Consider the following 27,536-nt stretch of genomic DNA (forward strand, 5'->3'; position numbering starts at 1 on the left):
ATTGCCATAGTGACATTAAAGGAGAAGAATTTATGTTCATAAATTATGTTCATAAAATTTCAAGAAGCTTCTTGAGAAGTGAAATTAAAAGATGGCCCAAGAGCTTGGGACTCTTGCCACCCACATGGGAGTCCTAGATGGAATTCCAGGCTCCTCGCTTTGGCCTAGCCTAGCTCTCTGGCTTTTTTAGCTATTTGAGGAGTGAACTAGTGGATGAAAGATCTTTTTCTCTTTCATACCACCATTCAGATAATACAACTTTAAAATATATATGTTTTATATATATTTTAGACATTGAGTGACAGTATCAGCTGCATTGAGAAAGGGTCTGTATTGATAAAAAAATATACAAAGATACCTATAATTTAATAACAGTTATATAGTCCTGTAGGGAAAAAGATGGGTAAGACATTTAGAGGTACTCCATAAAGGGGATTGTTGAACATTGCATTCACCATCAAGGATATGCAAAACACAGCCACAGTGAGATGCCTGTTGGAATGGTTATTATTAAAAGTCTTGGATTTTTTTTTTTTTTTTAATTTTTTGACAGGCAGAGTGGACAGTGAGAGAGAGAGACAGAGAGAAAGGTCTTCCTTTGCTGTTGGTTCACCCTCCAATGGCTGCCACGGCCGGCGCTCTGCGGCCGGCGCACCGCGCTGATCCGATGGCAGGAGCCAGGTACTTCTCCTGGTCTCCCATGCGGGTGCAGGGCCCAAGCACTTGTGCCATCCTCCACTGCACTCCCTGGCCACAGCAGAGAGCTGGCCTGGAAGAGGGGCACCCGGGACAGAATCTGGTGCCCCAACTGGGACTAGAGCCCGGTGTGCCGGCGCCGCAAGGCGGAGGATTAGCCTAGGAAGCCGCGGCGCCGGCCAAAAGTCTTGGATATTACCAATTGTTGGTAAGCAGTGAACAGTCGGGAAATCTCAAACTGCTGATGAGGATGTAAACTGGTATAACAAGTTTGGAAAATAGTGTGGTAGTATCTGCTAGTGTTAAAGATTTTCATGCCCATTTATTTAGCAGTTTGACTCCAAAGTAATCAGTAAAACTTCATTGTATAAAAATATGTATGTTACCATGATTTACAGTAGCTAAAGCCTTAAAATAGCCCCAGGTATCTAATAACAGTAGAATGAAGAAACAGTAATACGAATAATTGGTGAAAATGTATACTGAAGTGACAATGAATGAGTTAGAGCTACATTACACAGCATAGATGAATTTTACAAATGTAACGTTGAATGAAAAAAATAGATAAAAGAATTTTATAGATAAATTTTAAAGATAAATGAAGTAAATCTTTAAAGGAACCATTTATATAGGTTTCAAAAGCAGGTGAGATTAGCCTATCGTTAGGTTAGATGAAATTAACCTATGGGGGCCAGCGCTGTGGCGCACTAGGTTAGTCCTCTGCCTGTGGCGCCGGCATCCCGTATGGGCGCCAGTTCTAGTCCTGGTTGCTCCTTTTCCAGTCCAGCTCTCTGCTGTGGCCTGGGAGGGCAGTGGAGGATGGCCCAAGTGCTTGGGCCCCTGCACCCGCATGGGAGACCAGGAAGAAGCTCCTGACTCCTGGCTTTGGATTGGCGTAGCTCTCGCAGTTGCGGCCATTTGGGGAGTGAACCAGTGGATGGAAGACCTTTCTCTCTGTCTCTCTCTCACTGTGTGTAACTCTACCTGTCAAACAAGTAAATAAATAAGTAAATAAAAATGCCACTGTCGAGTGCAATCTTTTTTTAAAAAAAGAAATTAACCTATAATATATTCTGTGGTCTTAGTGCATAAAGGCTGTTATTTAAATGCCTCTCATGTGGAAAGGAGTGGAATATTGATTAAAAAAGAGCTTGGAATTGATAGTAGTATTCTATTTTTGGCCTGTATAATGTTTATATGAGGTATTATTTGTTAATTATGTATTAAGCTGGTCAGGCATTTGGTGTACCAGTTACAACAATGTTTGGGATGCTTCCTGTATTGGAGTGTCTGGGTTCCAGTACCAACTGTTCTGCTTCTGATATGTAGCTTCCTGCTAATTCAGACCCTGGGAGAAAGCAGATGATGACTCAAGTACTTTGTTTCCTGCCACCATGTAGGAGACCATACTGATTTTTAGGCTCCTGGCTTTAGCCTACTTCATCCCTAGCTGTTGAGGGCATTTGGGGAGTGAACTAGGGATGGAGGGTATTTCTCTGCCTTTCAGATAGAATTTTAAATAATGTATTAAGCTTCATATACATTGCTTCTGCATTTTTCTTTATCAGTAGTTCACTATAAAAGGATTTAAAACACCTGCAAAGATGAGAAGCAGTTCTGGGGGTTTTCTGATATATTGTTTGTTTATGGTACAGCTGAAGTGAACATGCTAGGATGAGAGGAGGTAGAATGTAGACAATTAAAACAAGTCTATTTCTAAAAGATTACTGTGTATTTGATGAAATAGTGTGTGTTTAGCTAGAATGATCATAATTTTATTTACTTAGGATGGGGAGGGGAAAAGAGAGATTTCCTGTCTGCCAATTCTCAAATGTCTACAGCAGCCAGGGCTAGGCCAAGAGCTAGGACTCAGTCCGTGTCTCTCATGTGGGTGCAGGGACCCAAGTAATTGAGCTATCACCTTCTGCTTCTCAGGATGTACATTATTAGCATGAAGCTGGAATTGGGGGTTCAGGTGTCATTTTAATATAACCACTCTGATAAGGGATGTGGGTGTCCCAAGCAGCATCTTAACTGCTGCACCAAATGCCCGTGCCATTTGTTGTCATTTTAATGCCATGGTAACCAAGGTCCCATAATGTTTTAAGTGTCATACACAAAGGGCTTATTGAGAATCCACAAGATGGAGTAATAATGCTAGAAGACTTGGGGAAGATAATAATATATTTTAGGAGCTTCTTGAATAAAAATAAGAGACCTATTTTTTGAAACTGGTGTTTGAGTTGTTTTTGATTCATATGACTGGCTAAGAGAAATGTGACTAACATTGTTGATACCTTAAGAACTTTTATTCTGAAATATTGTGCTATGTATTTTATACCTGTCCTTAAAAGATGATTCAAAGAAGTGAAGAAACCTTACATCTCTTCCTCTTTTAAAAATTGTAGCCCTTGTGTACAATGCAGACTCACACACACTTGCTACTTCATATACTACCAGTTTCCTTTTCTGCCATGTTTTAACTCTTCTCTAAAAATATTTGTTTACTTATTTAAAAGGCAAAGAGAGAAAGGAGGCCAGCGCCGCGCTTCAATAGGCTAATCCTCCACCTGCGGCATCGGCACACCGGGTTCTAGTCCCGGTTGGGGCACCGGATTCTGTCCCAGTTGCCCCTCTTCCAGTCCAGCTCTCTGCTGTGGCCCGGGGGTGCAGTGGAAGATGGCCCAAGTGCTTGGGCCCTGCACCCCATGGGAGACCAAGAGAAGCACCTGGCTCCTGGCTTTGGATCAGCGTGGTGCATCAGCTGCAGTGCGCTGGCCACAGCTGCCATTAGAGGGTGAAACAATGATAAAGGAAGACCTTTCTCTCTGTCTCTCTCTCTCTCACTGTCCACTCTACCTGTCAAAAAAAAAAAAAAAAAAAAAAAGAGAAAAGGGATATCCTCCATTCACTGGTTTACTCTCCAAATGCCTGAAATGGTCCAGCCTGATCTAGGCTGAAACCAGGAGCCAGGAACTCCATTCAGGCCATCTTCCACTGCTTTCCCAGGCACATTAGCAGGAAGCTGGATTGGAAGCAGAACAGCTGGGATTTAAACCGCTGCCCTGATTTGGAATGTCAGTGTTGGAAGTAGTGGCTTAACCCACTGTACCACAACGCTAGACCCCCAGATTTGATTGTTTTAATGAGCTCTTGCAATGGATCAGTGCTAAACTTGAGTTGCTAAAGGCACCTAAAATCTTATCCTTCTTTTTGTAAAGCTGTATGTGAAACAGAGCCTGAACAGCCTGTTCGACATTACCCATTATGGGTGAAAGTAGAAGGTGAAGTAGATCCAGAGCCAGTTTATATCCCCACACCTTCTGTTATCGAGCCTATGAAACCGTTGTTATTGCCTCAGCCAGAAGTTTTACCTCCTACTGTGAAGGGCAAACTGCTCACTGGAATTAAACCTGCACGGGCATATACTCCAAAACCGAATCCTGTGGTAAGCCTGAGTTTCATCTTTCATTGCAAGTTCCAAAATTAATCTGTAAGGATGATGAGTTTCAGCCATATTTTTGGTTGATACTCTGTGAATCATTCTGCTTTCAACTAATATGTCTTTAAGACTGCTTCTGTTCTGGTTTAGTGAATGTACTTGCTAGTAGTTTAAAAATGTCATAAAAGGAGAGGTAAGTAGTAATAATTCTTAAAATAGCTGATCATTTTGAAGATGATCATAGAAAGATGGGTGTTTTTACATGACTTGTAAAAATTTTTTTAAGGATACTATTTTTATGGTGCAGAATATTAAGTAATTGAAATGTTTGTATCACTAACAGTTAAAGCTTTTAAAAAGCTTTTTAAAGTAATTTTTAATATATAGTAAAAGCAGTAGTAAAGTTCAAGGTTTAAAATAAGAGTTATTATATGACTATATGAATACTGATAAGTGAAAGTAAGGGCTGATTCATCAGTTGTGTTAATAGCTTAAGTAGTTCTGATGATTAAATCCATTGCAGTCTTCCTAGTCCATTACTTTGAAGAAGGATCTGTTACTACAGTGTAACACAATGTAGTCTTGTACCATGCTGGTCTAGAACTGTTTGTTACAGATCTGTAATGGAAGTATAGAAAAGAAGTGTAGATAATCAGAAATTTTTACAACTAAGTGATTAGTGTAAGTCTGTTAAATCTAACACAAAAACCTTAGGCTTGAATGTTACATGTCTTTTGTCTTTCTAGTTATTTATTTTAGTGTATTTTACCAAAGTATCAGTGTGATATACTGGTAATTAATAAATCCATCTGTTACCACAGATTATTTTAGAAGCATTGCTCTGGTATAATCTAATTTCCTGGCAGAGAATCGGATCCTATTTCTAGCTGCTCCAAGATTCATCATTTTATGTATCATACATGTACTATTTAGTTTTTAAATTTATATTTAAGAATTCCAATGTTGTAATAAAAAAGATAAAGCATCCTTTTTCTTTGGAGTTCAGTTCCATTGTATGGAATGTTTTGTTGTATGAAATTTACAGATTCGGGAAGAAGACAAAGATCCAGTCTACTTGTACTTTGAAAGTATGATGACTTGTGCCCGAGTTCGAGTATATGAGCGAAAAAAAGAGGAACAGAGACAACCATCCCCAGCCCCATCCCCACCCCCATCATTTCAGCAGCCGAGCTCATGTCAGTCTAGTCCTGAGAACCATAGTGCAAAGGTGAATTACTTGTTGCATAATTTCTTTTTAACTTCCAATTCTTTATGGCTGGTGTTAACACTTAAATTTATATCAGAATAATGTGCTCTACTTGTAAGGAGGAGAAAGCTTACATGACATATAACTGATTTAATAATATCAATTTATTTCTCTTGAGTTACTCTGATGATGTGCCCCCTTAAGATTATTAAAAATATAATTCTCTATGACTCTGGAGTAATTTATTTATTTATTTATTTATTTGACAGATAGAGTTAGACAGTGAGAGAGAGAGACAGAGAGAAAGGTCTTCCCTCTGTTGGTTCACCCCCCAAATGGCTGCTATGGCCGGAACTACGCTGATCCGAAGCCAGGAGCCAGGTGCTTCCTCCTGGTCCCCCATGCAGGTGAAGGGGCCCAAGCAGTTGGGCCATCCTCTGGAGTAATTTTTTAATAATTTAACCACTTCTAGTTTCAAGAATAGAGAGCAAGACTACTATTTTTGCCCAGACTTGTATAATGTGATAATTTACCTGAGTGTGCAGGTATGAAACTTGACATTTTAATCCTTCTGCTGATTTAGCTTCTGTGGCAGACCTGATGTTTATGTCATGATCTCTATAGATAGTAAATACATGTTGAACTGACTATTTCCTGTGTTACTCTCTTCTTTAGGAACCTGATTCTGAACAGCAGTCCTTAAAACAACTCTCTTGTGACTTGGAGGATGATAAATCACAAGGTCAGAATGAAAACTAGTTCTTAGGATTTGATAGTAATTATATATGTCTGGTTTATAGTAATTAAGGGGAAGAACCCAAGCTAGCAATCCAGAATATGTCTGTCTACCTTGTTTCCAGCTTCTGAAAAAAAGACAAGAATTTAAATTCTGTGCCCGTTTGATATATTTAACACTCCTGTTATTAAAAATAAGACTCATTCATGTTGATTCATGTATGTTGTTATGAGAGAATTTCAGGATGAGGTCAGTGATGTTTTTACTAACTTCTTTCCAAACCCCAGCAATATTGGCTTCATAAACTATTGAAAATTTCTCTCAGGTCTTTTTTTTTTGAGGGTTTTTATTTATTTATTTGAAAGGCAGTAATTTCAGGGGGTATTGGAGTGGGGAGAGAAAGAGAAATATTCCATCTGCTAGTTCACTCCCTAAGTGGCCCAGGCCAAAGCCAAGAGCCAAGAACTTCTTTGAGGTCTCTCACGTGGATGGCAGGGGCACAAGGACTTGGGCCATCTTCTGCTGGTTTTCCCAGGCCATTAGCAGGGAGCTGGATCGGAAGTGGAGCAACCAGGACTCGAACTGGTGCCCATATGGGATACCTGTGTTGCATGCAGCAACTTTAGCCACTAGGCCTCAGTGCCAGCCCGTTCTCTCATTTCCAGCACTGGTGAAATGAGAAAGGAGAATGGAAGAAATATTGCCAGTTTATCTAGTAGAGGCTACTGCCTGAATTACTGTGATGGCAGTTGGCAACCAGTGAGTTATTTACTTGTTTTTGGTTGTTCTTAAAACTTCTGACAGTTAAGCAACATTACTTTCTAATTATTTTTAATGTCATAATAGCCACAAAAAATGATAATGATTTTATAGTGCATTCAGGTAAATAAAGGAGGCTACTTGGCTAGAGGGAACCTGCCTGAGAGCATGGGGACCGTAAGGGTCTCAGGGATCTGTATCTTTAACATACCTGTAATTATAACACATTGGCTGGGAATCTGTACTATAGAAACCTAGGTGTCTAGTGAAATACGTATCTAGTCAACATGTTGCCCTAGATAGAAGTACACTGAAATACCCTGGGAAGTTGCCCAGTCTGCAGAAAATGTAGAACTAGAGGAATCACATATTGGGGTATAGACGTAAATCAAAAGTATTTACAGTAGAAACTAGAGACAGAAGTAGAGTGTATAATTAGAACCAGAATAGTATCTCCCTTGTGTGTGTGTGGTTTTTTTTTTTTAATGATTTATTTATTTATTGAAAAGGCAGAGTTAGAGAGAGGTCTTGCATCTACTGGTTTACTCCTCGAATGGCTGTAGTGGCCGGAGCTGGGCCAATAAGGAGCCAGCAGCTTCTTCCAGGTCTCCCACATGGGTTCCTGGCCCAAGTACTTAGGCCATATTCCGCTACTTTCTCAGGTGCCTTAGCAGGGAGCTAGATGAAAATTGGAGTAGCGGGACCGGTGCTGTGGCATAATAGGCTGAACCTTTGTCTGTGGTGCCAGCATCCTGTATGGGTGCCAGTTTTGTGTCCTGGCTGTTGATGGAAGACCTTTCTTTCTGTCTCGCCTCCTCTCTGTATATAACTCTACCTCTCAAATATGTAAATAAAATCCTAAAAAAAGGGGGGGGGGCAGACCAGGGCCCTTCCCTTGCTATTTAACACTAACGTTCATGTTTCAGAGCATCTCACAAGTGTCTGCTTACATAGATAACAGAATAGTAACCTATACCAGATAAACTTAACTTTGATTTTAAATAATGCTTTGTAAGCTAACACTTTCTTACATAATAGTTACAGCTTTTTCAGAGCAGTGTTTAAGGGACGTTCTTTTTATTGGAGAGCTCAGTCATCTGGATAGTAAAGAGTGTTCTGCTATAGTCAGATTTACTAGGATCTTTCTGGAAAATTCTCAAATTATGAATGTTAAACTTGGATATTAGGTTACCACTGGAAGGTACATAGCAATGGGACACTGAGAAACTGTTGAAATTCATTGAGAGTTCAGTACAGAATGCTATGATACAGAAATGTCTTGATTTTTTTTTTTTTTCTTAATCAGAAAAGAGTCGGAAGTCTTCCTGCAATGAAGGGGAATCCTCTTCTACCTCTTACGTGCATCAGAGGTCACCTGGTGGTCCCACCAAACTGATAGAAATCATCTCAGACTGCAACTGGGAAGAGGATCGGAACAAGATTTTGAGCATCTTATCCCAGCACATCAATAGCAACATGCCACAGTCACTTAAGGTGGGCAGCTTCATCATTGAGTTGGCTTCTCAGCGAAAGAGCCGGGGTGAGAAGAACCCTCCTGTTTATTCTTCCCGTGTGAAAATATCTATGCCATCCTGTCAAGACCAAGATGATATGGCTGAGAAATCTGGATCAGAGACTCCTGATGGTCCATTGTCCCCTGGGAAAATGGATGATGTCTCTTCTGTGCAGACAGATGCTCTGGATTCAGTGAGGGAGAGATTACATGGAGGCAAAGGCCTGCCATTTTATGCAGGGCTTTCTCCTGCGGGGAAGCTTGTGGCCTATAAACGTAAACCCAGTTCAAGCACATCTGGGCTTATCCAGGTGAGAATTACCTTTAATCTGGGTATAGCACCTTTTTATACTTAGGTAACATCCTGAGTTATCAGAGCCCTTAAGGCGGCCATTAATATCATTTATCTTTACATTTACTAGGATCTGGAATAAATCATTATCCATTTTTGTAATAGGCCTTTGTTAGGTGCATACCTAGAGTGAATTTTTGAAATATGTGAACAAAAATATAGAGACTGTAGTAGCTTATAATTTTCTTCTTGGTCATTCCAGAAAGTTGCTCCTCTTAAACTATATTGTCTAGGCAGAGTGTGATACTTTGATGTTCAAGTGGAGGTAGTCAGCGATTCAGTGTACCTCTGGGAATTTATTATTGGCAGACAATTTTCAAAACCAAACCATGTTAAAAATGTTAGGGATAGTAAGAAGATGAAATTGGCTTTGTTATGGAAAGTTTGGTAATGTACATTTTCCATAAACTGATGGAAAATTCCTCGTGTGTCTTTAGAAACTTGGATATTTCTTAATTTAGTAAGGTGTTACTCAAATATGTAACATTTTTAATAATTAAGACCTATTTACTTAGTTATTTTTTTCTTTGATTCTTAGAGTTTTTGCCAGTGTAACCGTTGTTATTGGACAAATACTTCATACTTTTTAGTAATTCAGGCCAGTTATAGTAGTTAAAATTACTCTGACATCTAGAAAATATTTTGGAAAGAGAAATTCTTAATGAAAGTGTAAGTCATAGGTAAAAGGATTTGGTCTTCTTCCTCAGTGACATTAAGTACACTTTTATATCAGTTTCAGAGCAGTTGTTGCCCAGGTTACTAGATTCTTACAGATTGACTGCTTTGCTGGATTAAGGACTTTTCCATTAGTTATGTTACAGATGGCAGGTGCACTTATTTAAAAGACTTTTTAATTGAGTTCACTCTTGCTAATGCTTCGTAATTCTGTTTCTTGATATTTCTTTAATTTTTTTTAAAGATTTATTTATTTATTTATTTGAAGGGCAGAGTTACAGAAAGGCAGAGGCAGAGAGAGGTCTTCCACCTGCTGATTCACTTCCCAAATAGCTGCAACAGGAGGAGCTTTGCTGATCCGAAGCCAGTAGCCAGGAGTTTGTTTCAGGTCTCCCACTTGGGTAGAAGGGTCCCAAGCACTTGGGACATCTTCTACTTTTCCCAGGCCATAGCAGAGAGCTGGATAGGAAGTGGAGCAGCTGGGACTTTAACCGGTGCTCATATGGGGTGCTGGCACTGCAGGCCGTGGCTTTACTTGCTGCACCACAGTGCAGGCCCCTATTTCTTAAACTCTTAATAGTGTTTAGAACAGTGTTTTCTCTTTACCTTGTTTATTGATTATTTTGAAAGAGACTTGACTGGTTTTTTTGTTTGTTCATTTTAAGATGTATTTATTTGAAAGGCAGAGTTACAGAGAGATCAGAGAGACAGAGAGAGGCATTCCATTAGTTAGTTCACTCCCTAATTGGCTGTAATGGCTAGGGCTGGGCCACGCTGAAGCCAGGAGGTAGGAGGCACATTCGAGTCTCCCATATAGGTGCAGGGCTCTCCAGGCATATTTAGCAGAGAGCTGGATTGGAAGTGGAGCAACCAGGAATCAAACTGGCACCCATATGGGATGCCAGTGTCAGATGCTGTGGCTTAACCTGACACTGGCCCCATCGATTAAGATATTTTTAGTGAGATTAGACTCACTGAAATATAGGCATCAGGATTTTGTGTTCACTCCCTACAGAACTCACGAAGTCAGCATAGAATGTTAACTTATTTAGGCAGCCAGGCAACTAAAGTATAGGTTAAGCATTGCTAAACCAAAAGCTGAAATATTTCACAATTTGTAATTTGTAAGCAGTGACATGACACAACTGAAAAATTCCATGCCTGTTTCCATTAGTCAAAACACAGGTGTACTAAAAATATTATATATTATGTAAAATTACCTTTAGATTATGTAGATAAGATATATATCAAGCATAAGTGAATTTTGTGTTTAGACTTGAATCCCATCCCCCAAATAATTGATTATATAAATGCAAATACTCTGAAATCTGAAACACTGGTGGACTCAAGGAATTCAGATCATGGATGTTCACCCTGCAATACTTAGGGGAAGCTGCTGAGTAGTCTTGAGGACCTCTCACAAAGAATAGGTGGAGGATCTGATCTAGACTTTATATAATCTTATAGTAGATTTTATTTTTGGGTGGAAAAATCATGTTATTTATACCAAACTTGAGCCAAATATAGACCTTACCTCTGGGTTTGATCACAGTGTTGCTTAGGTAGCAAAGAGTAATTTTGTTTTGTGTCTAGGTAGCTATTCTCAACAGTTCCCCAGAGAGTAGACTATACCTCTCACCCCTCCACCTTTAAGTGATGGAAGGGAGGCGTAGATGAGATTATCTATTCTAATAGAGTCACACAGCATATGACCTAGAGAAAGAACATGGGAAGACAGACAGTTGGCAGGGTTTTATATTTTATTAAAAAAAAAAAATGATGTTACAGCTGTAGATGGCAGGCCAATCAACTCAGGCAGCAGAGATCTTTACTTCGTTTGTTGGTTCGCTTCTTTCTAACAGTTGAGTGACTATATCTAGAATTACAGTGAGTTTTTACTAGCATTTATTTTTGAACCAATGTTTTGTCCAAGATATTTGAAAACTAAAAACTGATGAATTTGTGGCTTAGGTTATTATAACAATGATTATCTTATATCTTATATAATGTACAGTATGGTCACTGTGTATTTTTCAAATATAGAGGACCTAGTATGAGGGTTTTGTTATACCTCCCTGGTCTTGCTAATGATTGTTAATAACAACCAGAATTGCTTATTGACAGGTAAAATGGTGTATAATTCTTTAACTTTGACTATATCTTTCATATATCTAAGACATAGAAATGAGTTTCTAAGAAAAAATGAGGAGCTGATGTTAATTGAGAATATAAAATCAGCACATTTTTTTTCACCTCCGTTTACTCAGATTATCCTGAATAAAATAAAGTCTGCTTCTTTCCCCCTCTTTAAATCTGAAAAAAATAGAATTTTAAAACCTTGTTAAAAAAGAAAACCCCTGTCAAGGGAGAGGAGTTAGCAAGAGAATTTTATCTTTACAGAATTTCTCTTTGCCACTTGTTTCAGGTTAATGGTAAGAGTTACCCGCAGGCTAAGTTGCTATTGGGACAGATGGGGGCATTGCATCCAGCCAATAGGCTAGCTGCTTATATCACAGGCAGGTTGCGACCCTCAGTCCTGGACCTCTCAACCCTCAGTACTGTCATCTCCAAGGTAGCATCCAATGCCAAGGTGGCTGCATCCAGGAAACCACGTACCCTGTTGCCTTCAACATCCAATTCCAAAACGGCATCCTCCTCCGGCACAACAAATCGCCCTGGGAAGAATCCGAAGGCGTTTGTCCCAGCAAAAAGGCCAATTGGTAAGTTTGAGTTTACATATATATGGTTTTAAAGAGCCTGTGACTTGGTAGTAGGCCAGTGATTTTAGATATGGAGATTGTAAAAGTTAGTGAAACCCAGAATTGGGAGGAAGGGGATCTTAGCTTTTTTAGGGTATTAAAATGGTATTATTAATGTAGAAAAGACTTAGGATTTTAATTTTGTTTTTGAAAAGGGGGAATGCTTTAAAATATCTTCTCAAGTATTTTCTAGTGAAGACTGGTGTTTTTAATAACAATTGAATGTATGTCCTTAGAATTTCAGAAACCAAGAAGCCAGCAAAAGCTGGTGGGGTAGGTTAGTATAAAATTAAAATTGAAGGCTCTTATAAAACATAATTTTGAGAACAATGCATTATTCTATACATCCCTGTTCTGTGAATGAAAACCTCTTTCTATTGCTTAATATTGAAGTGCTAGTATTCACCTTTGAAGCATTTTTGTTTTAGCATTCAGAGTATCTACAGTTTCTTTATTGAATTCCTCTTTTTGTTGTTTCAAGCCTATTTAGGAATGTAAAGTAAAAATGTCAATTGTGTATTCTTATTTCTCTAACAGGAAATTAAAATCTCTGGCTGAAGGCTGGAATTGTGTGAAGATAGAGGATGGGCATTGTATGCCTTAAAAAGAAGCTATTTTACTGCTTTTAAAAAGCAGCTTTAATTGTGGCTTTTAAAAAGAGTCCAATCCTGCTGTCTTTTGAAAAATATCTTTATGTATTTTATGAATATGTGATACTCATAAGAGGACACTCATAAAGAGGTAGAGGTGCTGGGACAGGAGGAAATGGTGGAAACCAGTTTTAAAATTAGAGTTGAGGGAAAAAATCCTCTTCTTTTTTTATAAAAAGATTATTTATTTGAAAGGCAGAAAGAGATTCCATCTACTAGTTCATTCCCCAAATGCCTCCAGCAGCCAGTGCTGGGCCAAGCCAAAACCAGGAGCAAGGAACTCCATCTTGGCTTCCCACATGGAAGGCAGGGGCTCAAATACTTGAGCCATTGTGCATTACTTCCCAGGTGCATTAGCAGGAAGCTGGACTGGAAGCAGAATAGCTGGGACTCAAACTAGCACTGTGACACAGGATGCAGACATTGCAAGTGGCAATTTAACCTGTTGAACCACAGCACACGCCCTTGTCTCTCCTTACTTTTATCTATTTTAGTTGAAATTGTTTCCTTCTGCATTATCTCTTTAAGTTTCCTGAAATTTGAAAATACTGCATAGCGAAAAGAACTTTTGTGGAGACACCCAATTTTAATCCTGTTCTTGTTAGAATTATCAGGGTTTGCTTTGTTGAGGGAAGTGTTTGATTTCTGTGGGTGAAAATTGATACATGTATTGCAGGTAGGTAGAACCTATAAGAAATTGACTCAGTGGTGCCCAGTAAATATTGATAAGCACAGTCACTATGAGGATAAAATAAGAGAACTGAAGGTTTTTGACCTGCAAATTTTTATTTGCAGCGGCTCGACCCTCTCCTGGTGGTGTGTTCACACAGTTTGTGATGAGTAAAGTTGGAGCCTTGCAGCAGAAGATACCTGGAGTTAGCACACCCCAACCCCTGACAGGCCCACAGAAGTTCAGTATCAGACCTTCTCCAGTAATGGTCGTCACACCTGTGGTTTCTTCTGAGCCAGTTCAGGTGTGCAGCCCTGTGACTGCTGCTGTCACTACTACCACCCCTCAAGTGTTTTTAGAAAATGTTACTGCTGTGACACCTATGACTGCTATTTCTGACGTGGGAACTAAAGAAACTACTTATTCTTCCGGTGCCACCACTGCAGGGGTTGTTGAGGTCTCTGAAACTAATACCAGCACCCCTGTAACATCTACCCAGTCTGCAGCCACTGTGAACCTTACCAAAACTACTGGGATAACTACCCCTGTGGCTTCAGTTGCTTTTCCTAACTCTTTGGTAGCATCTCCTCCAACCATAACTCTTCCTGTTGCTTCCACTGCCTCCACCTCCATAGTCATGGTGACCACAGCTGCATCTTCCTCCATGGTGACCACACCAACTTCATCTCTGGGCTCTGTTCCAATTTTACTCTCGGGAATTAACGGGAGTCCACCAGTGAGCCAGAGACCAGGTAAGGCCTACCTGTTAATAGTTGCTTTACTCTGAAGCTCTTCACATATGTAATTATAGATATCTTAAGATAACAATGTAGATGTTTCTGCTGTCACTCAGTATGTATAAATACTGAAAACTTTTGCATTCTGTAAAACTGAACACTAAAAATAACAGAGCCCTTGGTTAATTTAATACAGGGCTAGGACAAAGCATTGAAAATCTATTGACTTTGTAGTCAGAACACTAATAAAACCAATAATTGATACCTTGGAAACTAACTTGAATACCCTTAACAGATGATTTAGTAGCTGGAGGTTGTTTCAGGATGTGATAAAAAGACTCCCAAATATTAGAATGAAATTGCTGGCTGAAGGATACTGAAATGATAGAAATGAGAGTGCAACTCTGAGCCATTAGAGCAGCTTTGAAAGACAGAGAGAGAGAGAGCTTTTCCACCTGCTGGTACACTTGACAAATACCTGAAACATCCAGGACTAGGCCAACCTGAAGCTAGGAGCCTTTTCACTCAGTCTTGGTCTCTGATGTGAGTGGCAGGGGCCTAACCATTTGATCCATCACTTGCTGCCCTTCAGGGTTCACATTAGCAGGAAACCAGACCTGGAAGTAAAGATGGGGCTTGAACCCAGCCACTCCTTTATGGAATGTGGGGCATCACGAGTAGTGTCTTACTCACTGTGTCTAGCACCTGTCCCTGTGTGTTGCTTTGTAATGAGAGACAAAGAGAGATGTGAAGGCTTCTGCCTATGCTGCAGTCAAACTGAGGGCTCTCTATCGTTCATGCTGAAAATTAACATTTATTCCTGCTATTCTAGCTCCTCCTGCCTAGTAAAAATCATTTATGAATCAGCCCCCAATTAATCATTATATATGAACTAATAGGAATAAAAAGGCATATTTCTTTGCTTAGGACTCTAATATATTAATCAGTTTTTTAGTTAAATTTTTTATCATGTTGGCTTAGGAACATCCTATACTTGGATGATTTTAATATCCAGATGCATCTAGCTGAAGTAAGTGGTTCTTTTGGTCCACTCAAAGAGGAATTAATGTGGAAAAGTGAAACTTTGCAGGATTGGAGGGAAAATAAATACCCTGCATCTCAGTTCTTTGTTATTGATATTTTCTATTGATTTTATCTGCAGTTACTGATACAGTCCAATTTCCTATTGATCTTTTAGGAGAGAAGTGATTGGAAGTTAGTTTGTAGTTTACAATTCTATTAAAGGAAAGGAATCACAGTGCTGAATTTGTCTTCTGCTTCTCCCCATAAAAAACCGTGCAAATATGATTAGTTGTATATGGTTTTGTGTGTTTGTGTGGGGGGTCACTGTTGGCAATACTGATTTCCTATTGAATCTCAATGTTCCTATTGTATATTTTAACAGATTTTATCTTCTAAACCATTGAAGATTCCAATCTTCTCTATACTTTTAATCTGTCATTAGAGTATGAAGTAATTTAGGTTTTTGGTTCCATTGTTTCTCAGACTTCAGTTATTCAGGAAATACCTTTAAGTGTTTTTCTCTGAGTCTTCTCTCTATTGTTATTTACGTAATATTTTTATTAAAATCAACTACTTTTTATTTACATGTACTTTAAAAAGAAGCAACATCAGTTAGAAGCTTGCATTACCTGCCAAAATAGAGGTTTAACCACATATACTGGAAACAATAATAATCAAAAAATTATTAAATTCCAGTTAGCTACTTAATGTTCTGAACATGTGATGTACTCTCTTTCTGTTAATGAAAAAATAAAGTTCTGGAACAAGAATGAATATATTCTATCAAAGACTGGTACTCTGATATATAATCAAAAGTTTAAATTTGAAAAGAAAATTACTTTTCTATGATGTTTGATAGGATTTTACTCTATCCATGTCACTTAAAATATCCTCCATAATACCTCTTGAAGAAATATTAATGTTAATGCATTTTCTTATCTGTCTTATAAAGTAGAGCTAGCTCAGACAACTACTAATTCTAGGGACGTGTGCATAGTTTTGTTCTTAGTTGATAAAGAGGATCCTACCTGGGACACTTTGTGGCTTTTTTATTTGACTTTCCTTTATTTTTTTTTTTTTTAAGATTTATTTATTTTAAAGTTAGAGTTACACAGAAGGAAAGGCAGAAAGAGAGAGAGGTTTTACATCCGCTGGTTCACTCTCCAGTTGGCCACAATGGTCAGAGCTGAGCTGATCTGAAGCCAGGAGCCAGGAGCTTTTTCCAGGTCTCCTACGCGGGTGCAGGGACCCAAGGACTTGGGCCATCCTCTACTGCCTTCCCAGGCCACAGCAGAGAGCTGGATCGGAAGTGGAGCAGCTGGGACATGAACCGGAGCCTATATGGGATGCCGGCACTGCGTGTGGTAGCTTTAACTCGCTGCGCCACAGCACCACTCCCTTTTTTTTTCTCTTTCCCCTTTTCACACCCATATTGAAACAATCACATACTAGTACATACTTGGTATGTTAAAAAATTGTTTTTATTTGAATTGTTGTAATTTAGATTTTGAATCACTTTCTAAAACTTAATTCAAACAGAAAGGTTCAAGAAATTAAGAATTTGTTAATGTTTCTTGGTTCACATAAGATAAATGGTTTTTTGTTTAAATTGCATATTTATTTTCATGAACAGTTTGGTCAGTTTTACTTAATTTTTAAGAGTAGTCTGTAGCTAGCTTATATACATATAATATACCATCCAAATGTTATGAATGTAATTTTTTTCTATTTAGTAGCAAAAGTATTGAAAATATTATTTATTAACAAATGTTAATAAGTTTACCACATTGAATGATAATGGTAATCCGGTTTCTTTTATGCTTGTTATTATTCCTACCTCTTTATCCCTGTAACCCCAAAAAATCCTACCTATATAATACTCTTACTATTTTCCATATTGTTAGTATTTCTGAATGTTTCTTTCAAACATTAAAATGCATCTTTAGTACTATTAATGTTTTGAAATCTCTTTTAATGCACTTCTTCTGCATTAAATTTCTGCTTTTCTGTTTAAAACTTATGTTTTGCCTCTTCCTAACCAGGCTTTATTTCCCTGCTTCTTGATGTCTCTTAATTTCATTCCATTTTTTGGGGGTATGTATTTTTTCTCTTCTGAAAAATAATTTCCACAGATCCTTCAGTTTTGTTTATTTGTTAGTAAATTTAAAAGCCAAGACGCTTTTTATGCACCTTGTGGTTTTTAGTTCTTGATTTGCCTTCCTTGAGTATAAAACTGAAATGAAATCCTGGGTATAGTATGTGTTACCAGCCTTCATTTTTGAAGTTGAAGAGGGAGTATTATAAATTATCTGTATCTTTAATGAGAATCCAGATTTAGAGGCCTGGTCATGGTTTTCATTAGACAAAAGCATTGTCTCTTTAAATGTACCTCTTGGCAATTGATGCTTTCTTTCTTTTTTTTAACCATTTTAAATGTGAAACTCCACAGGGTCTGTCAAATTACTTGTTTTGAAAGTAAGTTGTTCTCAGCCATAAGTAGGTATTATAGAGGTACTGGGTTTTACCAGTTTTATAATTCGCATTAAAGTTATTTGCAGTATTGTAAAATCCTATGTCATAATAGTGTTTTTCCTATAGGTGTTACAGGAAAATTCTGATAGTAGGTTTCCATTTCCTGTTTTCCAGAGAATGCCCCTCAGATTCCAGTGGCTACTCCACAGGTCTCTCCCAACACAGTGAAACGAACTGGACCTCGACTGTTGTTGATTCCAGTGCAGCAGGGCTCTCCTCCTGTGAGACCTGTTCCAAACACACAGCTTCAGGGGCAACGGATGGTCTTGCAGCCTGTAAGGAGTCCAAGTGGAATGAATCTTTTCAGGCACCCTAATGGGCAGATTGTCCAGCTCCTACCTTTACATCAACTTCGAGGATCTAATATCCAGCCCAACTTGCAACCTGTTATGTTTCGGAACCCAGGTATAAAGTGGAGATCTTCTAATAAGCTTTTCTATGTTAAATAAGTTAACTGTATGCTATGTTAATACACCTAGTTTATTATGCTTAGTCTATTAGAGACACATGTCCAAAAAGAAAAGCATACCTTAGAGTCTTGATATGAGCAGTATTGATTTAAAATTCTCTTTTTCTTACCAGGGTCTGTGATGGGAATCCGGTTACCTGCTCCTTCCAAACCTTCTGAGACTCCACCATCTTCTGCTTCATCCTCTGCTTTCTCTGTCATGAATCCTGTTATTCAGGCTGTTGGGTCTTCTCCAGCAGTGAATGTTATCACTCAGGCACCATCACTGCTTTCCTCTGGACCTAATTTTGTATCTCAGGCTGGTACCTTGACCCTGAGGATTTCTCCTCCTGAACCACAAAGCTTTGCAAGTAAAACAGCATCTGAAACCAAAATAACCTATAGCTCAGGAGGACAACCTGTTGGTACAGCCAGTCTTATTCCTCTCCCATCTGGTAGTTTTGCCTTATTGCAGCTTCCAGGACAAAAGCCTGTTCCTAGCTCCATTCTTCAGCATGTTGCTTCCCTTCAGATGAAGAAAGAACCCCAGAATGCAGACCAGAAAGATGAAACAAATTCTGTAAAAAGAGAGCTAGAGTCTAAGAAAGCTCAGCAGTCAGAAGGGGAAGCTGTAGACTGTGAGGCTAATACGATTAAGCAAAACTCAGGAACTATTGCTGCCTCAGAAGAAACCCCAAATGATTCCTTGGAAGATGGAGGAGATCATTTGGCTGAAGAATCCTTCACAGAAGAAGGTCCTGCAATTGTGAAATCTTCTGAGCGCTCCTGTAACACTGGGTCACACACAGGAGAAGACTGTGAAAATGTTAATGAAGAGTATGGAACTAGGAATCATAACAGTTCCAAAGAAGATGTGAAGGTGGAACAGCAGAAAGGATTTGACGATCCAGAGAGAAAATCCAGTGCATTTCCAGTCGACTCTAAGGAAGGAAGTAAATGTGAATTATCAGGGAGTAGAATTGTGGAGCAGCCATCTAACACACAGCCAGAGGCCAAGGCGAAGGGATGTGGAGACACCCTGGAGAAGGACAGTAGTAAAGAGAGATGGCGAAAACACCTGAAGGGCCCCTTTACCCGAAAGAGCATTGAAACTTCACGAGAATGTAAGAAAGAGGCAGAGGAACAATTAATTAAAGAAACAAAGACATGTCAAGGAAAGTCAGATGTGTTTGAACAAGCACAAGGCATCTCTGACTTACTTGCAAGAAGTGGAACTGCTGAGACTGCCAGAGGTTTAAAAACTGAAGGTGATTCTTGGAGTAGGATTTCTAATCCTGCAGCCTTCTCCATTGTTCCTAGGAGAACTGCAAAAGGCAGCAGAGGGAATGGACGTGTCAAGGGTCACTTACTACTACGAGAACAGATACAACCAAAGCAAGAGAAGAAGGGGGGGAGAAGCAGTGCTGACTTCACTGTTTTGAATTTGGAAGAGGAGGATGAGGAAGATGAAAATGAGAAAACCGATGATTCTGTTGATGAAATTGTGGATGTTGTTTCTGACTACCAGAGTGAGGAGGTTGATGATGTAGAAAAGGTGGTGAGCTCATTTTTGTTGTGACTGAAACCTCAAGGATTTAAATGGTGTATTAGAGTAGTTTTTTGAAAGATCACTAGGCCCTAATGCATTCAGTTGGATACCTAGGTTTAGATCATGATTAAATAATTAAGTCTTTAGGCTCTGACAGGTGACATTTATTCAGCTTACGTTACTCTTTGAGACTTGTGTAATAATTAAGAGAAGGCTGGCTTGAGTCCTTAGTGGGGGAATAGGTGTTGGAGAGTTCCTACCATGTTGGATTTTTTATGCATCCTGAAACCACTATTCCCATTTTTATCTCAGTCAGTTCCTGTGGCTGTGTCTGCATCAGCTGATTGTGACTGCTATGATAGAAGTTAGAAACGGAATGGGTGACCTTAGATGTGAAAGAGGGGCCGGCGCCCCGGCTCACTAGGCTAATCCTCCACCTAGCGGCGCCGGCACACCGGGTTCTAGTCCCGGTCGGGGTGCCAGATCCTGTCCCAGTTGCCCCTCTTCCAGGCCAGCTCTCTGCTATGGCCCGGGAGTGCAGTGGAGGATGGCCCAAGTGCTTGGGCCCTGCACCCACTTGGGAGACCAGGAGAAGCACCTGGCTCCTGGCTTCGGATCAGCGCGATGCGCCGGCCATAGCGCGCCAGCCGCGGCGACCATTGGAGGGTGAACCAACGAAAAAAGGAAGACCTTTCTCTTTGTCTCTCTCTCTCTCACTGTCCACTCTGCCTGTCAAAAAAAAAAAAAAAAAAAGTTATGAAAGAGAACTCAGCTGCCTGCAGTTTTAGAGGTGTTTTTCTTTTGAAGAAAAACTAGAAAATGCTATCTAATATTTTATTACATTACTGCCATAAGTTGCTTTTTATTTACTTAAAATTTCCTTATTTGTTTGAAAGATTGAGTTACAGAGACAGAAAGAAACCATCCATTTGCTGGTTCACTCCCTAGATGGCCTCAACGGCCAGAGTTGTGCCAGACTGAAGCCATGAGCTTCTTCAGGGTCTCTCAAGTGAGTGCAGAGGCCCAGGGACTTGGGCCATCCTCTGCTGCTTTCCCAGGTGCATTAACAGGGAGCTGGATCGGAAGCTGAGCAGCCAGAACTCAAACTGATGCCCATTTGGGATGCCGGCACCACAGGCCACAGCTTAACCCGCTGTGCCACAGCACCGGCCCCCATTAAATTGCTTTTAAAATGAACCTTGAGTATTTAAATAGTCTCTAGAATTTATACAAGGGTACTTGAAGAAGTTTATGGAGGAGTCAGCACCATGGTGCATTGGGTTAAAGCTGCAGCCTGTAGCGCTGGCATCCCTTATGGGCGCCGGTTCAAGTCCCAGCTACTCCATTTCCAATCCAGCTTTCTGCTATGGTCTGAGAAAGCAGTAGAAGATGGCCCAAGTCCTTGGACCCCTGCACCCTTGTGGGAGACCCGGAAGAAGCACCTGGCTCCTGGCTTCAGATCAGCTCAGCTCTGGCCGTTGCAGTCATTTGGGAAGTGAACTAGTGGATGGAAGACCCCTCCCTCCCTCCCTCCCTCTCTCTCTCTCTCTGGCTCTACCTCTCTAATTCTGACTTTCAAATAAATAAAAAATAAATCTTTAAAAAAAAGTTTATGGAAAAATGGAATTAAAAATAATTTATTTTGGTGCAAAAAAAAAAGCCATGCATAGTTTTTTATAATATGCCTTTTCCATGAACTTTAAAAAATTCCCTCCTATCTAGACTTTGGCCATCACCCATCATCCTTTGTAATATGGCCTTTATAGTTAATATTTTAAGTTTCCTGAATTTTTTTTTAAGATTTATTTTCTGTTTCTTTGAAAGAGTTAACAGAGAGGTAGAGGCAGAGAGAGAAAGAGAGGTCTTCCAAACACTGGTTCACTCCTCAAATGGCCACATGGCTAGAGCTGAGCCAATCCGAAGCCAGGAGCCTAGAGCTTCTTCCGAGTCCCCTGTGTGAGTGGAGGGGCCCAAGGACTTGGGCCATCCTTTGCTGCTTTCTCAAGTGCATTAGCAAGGAGCTGAATTGGAAGTAGAACAACGGGGACTCAAACCAGCCCCCATATAGGATGGTGACACTGCAGGCCAGGGCTTTAACCCGTTGCCCCACAGTGCCAGCCTCCCTGAAGTATTTTATAGGCTTCATATTTAGGGTTTCATTGACTGAATTAAGTAACTGGGAGTCAGGTATGGCACAAGTACAGAAGTTGGAGAAACTTTCTCTGTAAAGGGCCAAATATTCTAGACTTTTTCAGGCTAGACGGCTTAGTTGCTGTTGAAGTGTAAAGCAGCCATAAGCTATACCTAAGTGAGTGAATATGGCTGAGTTCCAGTACAAATTGATTTGTTAAAGAGATGGCAGCCTGTCGTCTGCTGACCCCTGACATAATATCAGATGTAAACATGGCCATCATAGCCAGCTCTGGGCTACCTTATGTCCCCCTCCTTCAGGAGCAGTAGCAGCTGTCTGCACTGATTGTCATGCAACTGATTGTTTTAGAATCTTAGTTCCTTGGCCGGCACCGTGGCTCAATAGGCTAATCCTCTGCCTGTGGCGCCGGCACACCGGGTTCTAGTCCCGGTCGGGGCACCGGATTCTGTCCCGGTTGCCCCTCTTCCAGTCCAGCTCTCTGCTGTGGCCTGGGAAGGCAGTGGAGGATGGCCCAAGTGGTTGGGCCCTGCACCTGCATGGGAGACCGGGAGAAGCTCCTGGTTCCTGGCTTTGGATCAGCGTGGTGTACCAGCCACAGCACGCCTGCCGCAGTGGCCATTGGAGGGTGAACCAACAGAAAAGGAAGAACTTTCTCTCTCTCTCTCTCTCTCTCTCTCTCTCTCTCACTGTCTAACTCTGCCTGTCCAAAAAAAAAAAAAAGAATCTTGGTTCTTGGTTCCTTGAGATTTACTCAGCCCCTGTATTAGCTGGTCTTTGTTAATGTTTTTGATGCAGATAACAGTAACAAAGATGAGGTTTTTTTTTTTTTTTTTTTTTTTTAAGATTTATTTATTTATTTGAAACAGTTACATAGAGAAGGAAAAGCAGACAGAGACAGAGGTCTTCCATCTGCTGGTTTACTCCCCAATTGGCTGCAATGGCTGGAGCTTTGCCGATCTGAAGCCATGAGCCAGGAGCTTCTTTTGGGTCTCCCATGTAGGTGTAGGGGACCGAAGACTTGGGCCATCTTCCACTGCTTTCCCACACCATAGCAGAGAGCTGGATTGCAAGTGGAGCAGCCAGGACTCAAACTGGTGCCCATATGGGAGGCCAGCACCGCAGGCTGCAGCTTTACCCACTACGCCACAGCGCCGGCCCTGATGAGTATTTTTAAACTCTAATATTTAAATGTTTCAATTTCCTGTATTAGTTATTTCTGTACCTCAGTTGTCTCACTTATTTATAAGGATCTAGCGCTAAAATTGAATGATTCCATATGTATTTGCCTTACATTCTCTCAGTAGCCTAGTAGTTTTCAAGGACAGTTACCTGTAGGAGCCAAAAATCTGAATTCATTGAGTTTGAGAATAACATATTGCAGATTATTTTGCCTTTGCAGCATCTCTCATTATAAGTAAATCCAGGTAAACATCTGAAAAAACAGTCCACTGTTTAAAACCACTAAAAACTATTGATATCAGTAGAACTGACTTAATAGAACCTTAGAGTGTGGCATTGCTTATAATAAGTGATTTCTAAAATTTAAATTCTACATTGCATTTATGTACATGTCCCGTGCCTATGTTTTGTTGATGCTTGTGATTAGCATTAATATTGAAACAGTGTGAGGAAAGTTATGAACAGCTGTTCCAATTTAAATCTTCCATTGTGAAGGCTATTGGATATAATTTACAAAGATGGCAGTTAAAAATGTTGGAGAAGGCAGGTACTCTTCAGTTTAAACATTGTAAAGCATCTGCTTACATTACTGATTCTTTAGGTTCTTTTGGGATTCTGTATTGATTTTGCTTCCTAGAGTTAATTTTGACATACATTGTTTAAACTTAATGTACACTGTTTAAAATGTGCTTAAATTGGGGTGGCAAACTAAATGTTAGTTTGCATTTAGTTTCTGTCAGCCTTGTGGAGCCTATAATTTGGGGGTAAGTAATTTTTCCAACAAATTTAAGCATAGAATTAATAAGGTGATTTGGATGCTTCATTTTGAGTTTCACCTCTTGGCACAGTGCATACAGTGCAATTATAGATACTGTGACCCCCTGTTTCAGTGTACTTATTATCTGCTTCTCTCTTATCTATATAATTCTAATGTTTATAAAAGATCCTCTGAGTTTCTTGACAGGTACTCAATAAGTGCTTACTTGATTGACTCCCTTTTGGTATAATTACCAATTCAGCAATTCTGGGCTTCTTTTGAAGCCCACAGTAGCTCAAAAGCTCTCATTCTGTGAGGCTGAGAGACTGTCAGGGCCAAGAAAAATAGACAAAGCCTGTCTATTTTCATATCTTCTTTGTATACGTTAATGTATGTTGATTTGTTGGGGTCCAATATGGTGTTACTCATAAAGCCCCCTTAAAATAGAGCCTGAGTTTTCTCCTTTCCACCTTCCCCCTCACCAAATTTTATTTTACTGTTGTTTTATGAAGCCTTAGTATAGCCATACCTGTCTCTAGAAAGAACACTGTCCTCTAGAAGGAACACTGAAGCATCCATGCAGCCCCTTAGGGGACTCTAATTAGGCTAATGATTATTGATGTCTATTTAATGTATGCTTGTGACTTACAATGTAGTTCTTGGTTGTTAGTACTAATTGTATTTTGTCTTTCTGATCTAATTCCTTTTTGGATCAATAGGCATAGGTTATCAGTACTGATGGTACACTCAGTATTTACACTAGTTGGTTTTTTTATAAAGGGGAGAATGTAGTTGAACAGTTTAGGTATGCTTGCCTCCTAGTAAATTATTTACTGTTTTAATGATGTATTTCAGAATAATTGTGTAGAATACATTGAGGAAGATGAGGAGCAGGTGGACATTGAGACTATAGAAGAGCTGTCAGAGGAAATTAATATTGTCCACAAGAAGACCACAGCTGCTCACACACAGTCATCCAAACAGCTGTAAGTCTTATTTCTTTGAGGATTATTGTTTTTGTGCTTTCTAATCAGAAACAAAAGTATTCTGTTTAGGAGCCTGGGTTAGCTCACTTGTTTCCTTAATTACTCTTTTTTCTGACTAGTATAGATGAGAGGAAGAACTGGAATTCTAAGGTAATTAACTTGGTGTTGTCATGGCTATTAGGCACTGTGTAAATATGAATAACATGTTTTTGGAGCCTGATACACTGGTGTTAAAATAGTAGTTTTGCTATTTGTAGGTATTTAACCTTGGGCAAGTCTGTTTTCTCTGTACCTCAGATTCTTTACTGATGAAATGAGGAAAATACCTCCATTTGAAATATTCAGTGATATATGCAGCTAGCATAATAATTAACATAAGCACCTTACGCAACAAAGGTCAGTTTCTTTGTCTTTTAAAAAAGGCATCAATTTTTTTTAAACTTTTTTTAAAGATTTATTTATTTGAAAGAATTACACACAGAGAAAAGGAGAGGCAGAGAGAGAGAGGGAGAGAGGTCTTCCATCCTATGGTTCACTCTCCAGTTGGCCGCAATGGCCGGAGCTGCGCCAATCCCAAGCCAGGAGCTTCCTCCAGGCCTCCCACAAGGGTGTGGGGTCCAAGGACTTGGGCCATCTTCTACTGCCCTGCCAGGCCATAGCAGAAAGCTAGATTGGAAGTGGAGCAGCTGGGACTCAAACTGGCATCCATATGGAATGCTGACCTGCAGGTGGTGGCTCTACCTGTTATGCCACAGCGTTGGCCCCACGGCATTAAATTCTACATTGTTACTTTACTAGTTGAGCAGGTGAGATATAGGTGGGAAGATTTTACTGTCCTGCAGATGAGATGAAAATATGGAGAGCATGAGGACTGACTTTCTGTTTTAGTAAATCTTGTATTTATTTAGGACTTCGGGTGTCGGTGAGAGAAGGGAAGAAAGACATGACTTATTTTGTGCCAGACACTGTACTTTTCCTTGTATCTCAACTATAATGTGAAATAGTAATGAATTGAGGAAGCATCTCTAGTGGTACTGAGTAATCTAGGGAATAGGACTAATTCTAAAACTATGTATAGGTTACTTCAGTTATCTACTGATTAAGCCTGAATGAATTTAAATCTCTTAAAAACTAATCAGATTATAATCCAATAATACTGTTGAACTTACTAAGTTCAAATTGAGTTCCTAAACAATAGCAACTAACTAATGTAAAAGCTACCATTTATAATAGTAACAGGGAAAAAAAATTATATAGAAATACAACAAGAACTGTGTAAGACTTACAAAATTATGTTTAAAGACTGAAAAAAATTGATAAATGGAGAGAATAACATGTTAATGGGTTGGGATAAATAAGCACAACACATTGTAAAAGGAACACATTGAAATTAAAGACAAATTTATTTAGTATTTTTTTTTTGTTTACTTGAAAAAGAGGTGGGATTGACAGAGAAAGGGGTTTTCCATCCACTGATTCACTCCCCAAGTGGCTGTGATGGTCAGGGCTGGGCTGGGCAGAAGTCAGGAGTCAGGAACTCCATTCTGGTCTCCCACATGGGTGTCAAGCCTGAAGGACTTGGACTGTCTTCGGCTGCTTTCCCAGGCTCATTAGCAGAAAGCTTGATCAGAAGTGGAGCAGCCAGTTCTCAACCAGGAGACAATATGGGATGCTGGCATTAGAAGCAGAGGTTTAAACCCACTGTCAAAATACCCAGCACTTCCATGAATTTTTTGAAGACCTCTTTTATGTATGGATGTCAAAATATCTTTCTGTTGAAACAAACATCTCTTTTTTTTTTTTAATAAAAAGATTGATTTTTTTTTTTAATTTGGAAGTCAGTTACAGAGAGAGGAGAGAGATCTTGCATTCACTGGTTCACTCCCCAAACGGCCAAAACGGCAAAGGCTGGGCCAAGCTGAAGCCAGGAGCCAGGATTTTCATCTGGGTCTCCCACGTGGGTGCAGCGGCCCAAGTACTTGTGCCATCTTCACTGCTTTCCCAGGCACATTTGTAGGGAGCTAGATCGGAAGTAGAGTAGCCAAGACTCAAACCTGTGCCAGCATGGGATACTGGCATTGCATACCACAGTTTAACCTGCTGCACCACAGGGCTGACCCCCAAAATTATCTTAATTCCCTGTTTCACAAGTTTTCTAAAGTACCTTTGTATAGCAGTTAAATGAGTAAATTAGAGCTATGTTATCAGAATATCTCAATAGTAATTTTTTTAAAGGTTTTATTTATTTACTTGTGAGGCAGAGTTATAGAGAGAGGGAGAAACAGAGAAAGGTCTTCATCTGTTCGTTCACTGCAACGGCCAGAGCTGGGCCAATCTGAAGCCAGGAACCAGGAGCCAGGAGTTTCCTCCAGATGGCCAGCATGAGTGCAAAGGCCCAAGCAGTTGGGCCATCCTCTACTGTTTTCCCTGGCCAAAAGCAGAGAGCTGGATCAGGAGACAGCAGCTGGGACACGAACCTGCGCCCATAAGGGATGCCGGCACCACAGGTAGAGACTTAGTCTACTATACCACAGTGCCGGGCCCTCGAGTGTAATGTTGAGTGAAATAAATCAGTTGTGGAAAGATGCAATATAATATTTAAATTGCAGAAATATAGAATATAATATGATATTTAAAATGCACAGGGGCCGGTGCCATGGCTCACTTGGTTAATCCTCCGCCTGCGGCGCCAGCATCCCTAATGGGTGCCGGGT

General features: G+C 39.9%; 1 protein-coding gene across 50 annotated transcripts in view; it reads left to right on the forward strand.

Moving 5' to 3' along the window:
• The window catches only part of MGA (MAX dimerization protein MGA), a 154,432-nt gene that overhangs the window by 110,766 nt on the left and 16,130 nt on the right, over positions 1-27,536 (forward strand). For 6 of the 50 annotated variants that reach the window (XM_008269142.4, XM_008269141.4, XM_051822475.2 and 3 more), the window contains exons 10-18: positions 3,918-4,144; positions 5,184-5,366; positions 6,021-6,087; positions 8,147-8,664; positions 11,806-12,100; positions 13,585-14,211; positions 17,866-18,156; positions 18,334-19,757; positions 24,692-24,822. In XM_008269142.4, the coding sequence (XP_008267364.2) occupies positions 3,918-4,144; positions 5,184-5,366; positions 6,021-6,087; positions 8,147-8,664; positions 11,806-12,100; positions 13,585-14,211; positions 17,866-18,156; positions 18,334-19,757; positions 24,692-24,822 (3,763 nt within the window). The remainder of the gene's footprint in view (positions 1-3,917; positions 4,145-5,183; positions 5,367-6,020; positions 6,088-8,146; positions 8,665-11,805; positions 12,101-13,584; positions 14,212-17,865; positions 18,157-18,333; positions 19,758-24,691; positions 24,823-27,536) is intronic. The other 44 variants (XM_070054033.1, XM_070054032.1, XM_017348112.3 and 41 more) reach the window with 27 other exon arrangements.

This window comes from Oryctolagus cuniculus, chromosome 12 (genome assembly GCF_964237555.1).
Source record: "Oryctolagus cuniculus chromosome 12, mOryCun1.1, whole genome shotgun sequence".
NCBI lineage: Eukaryota > Metazoa > Chordata > Mammalia > Lagomorpha > Leporidae > Oryctolagus > Oryctolagus cuniculus.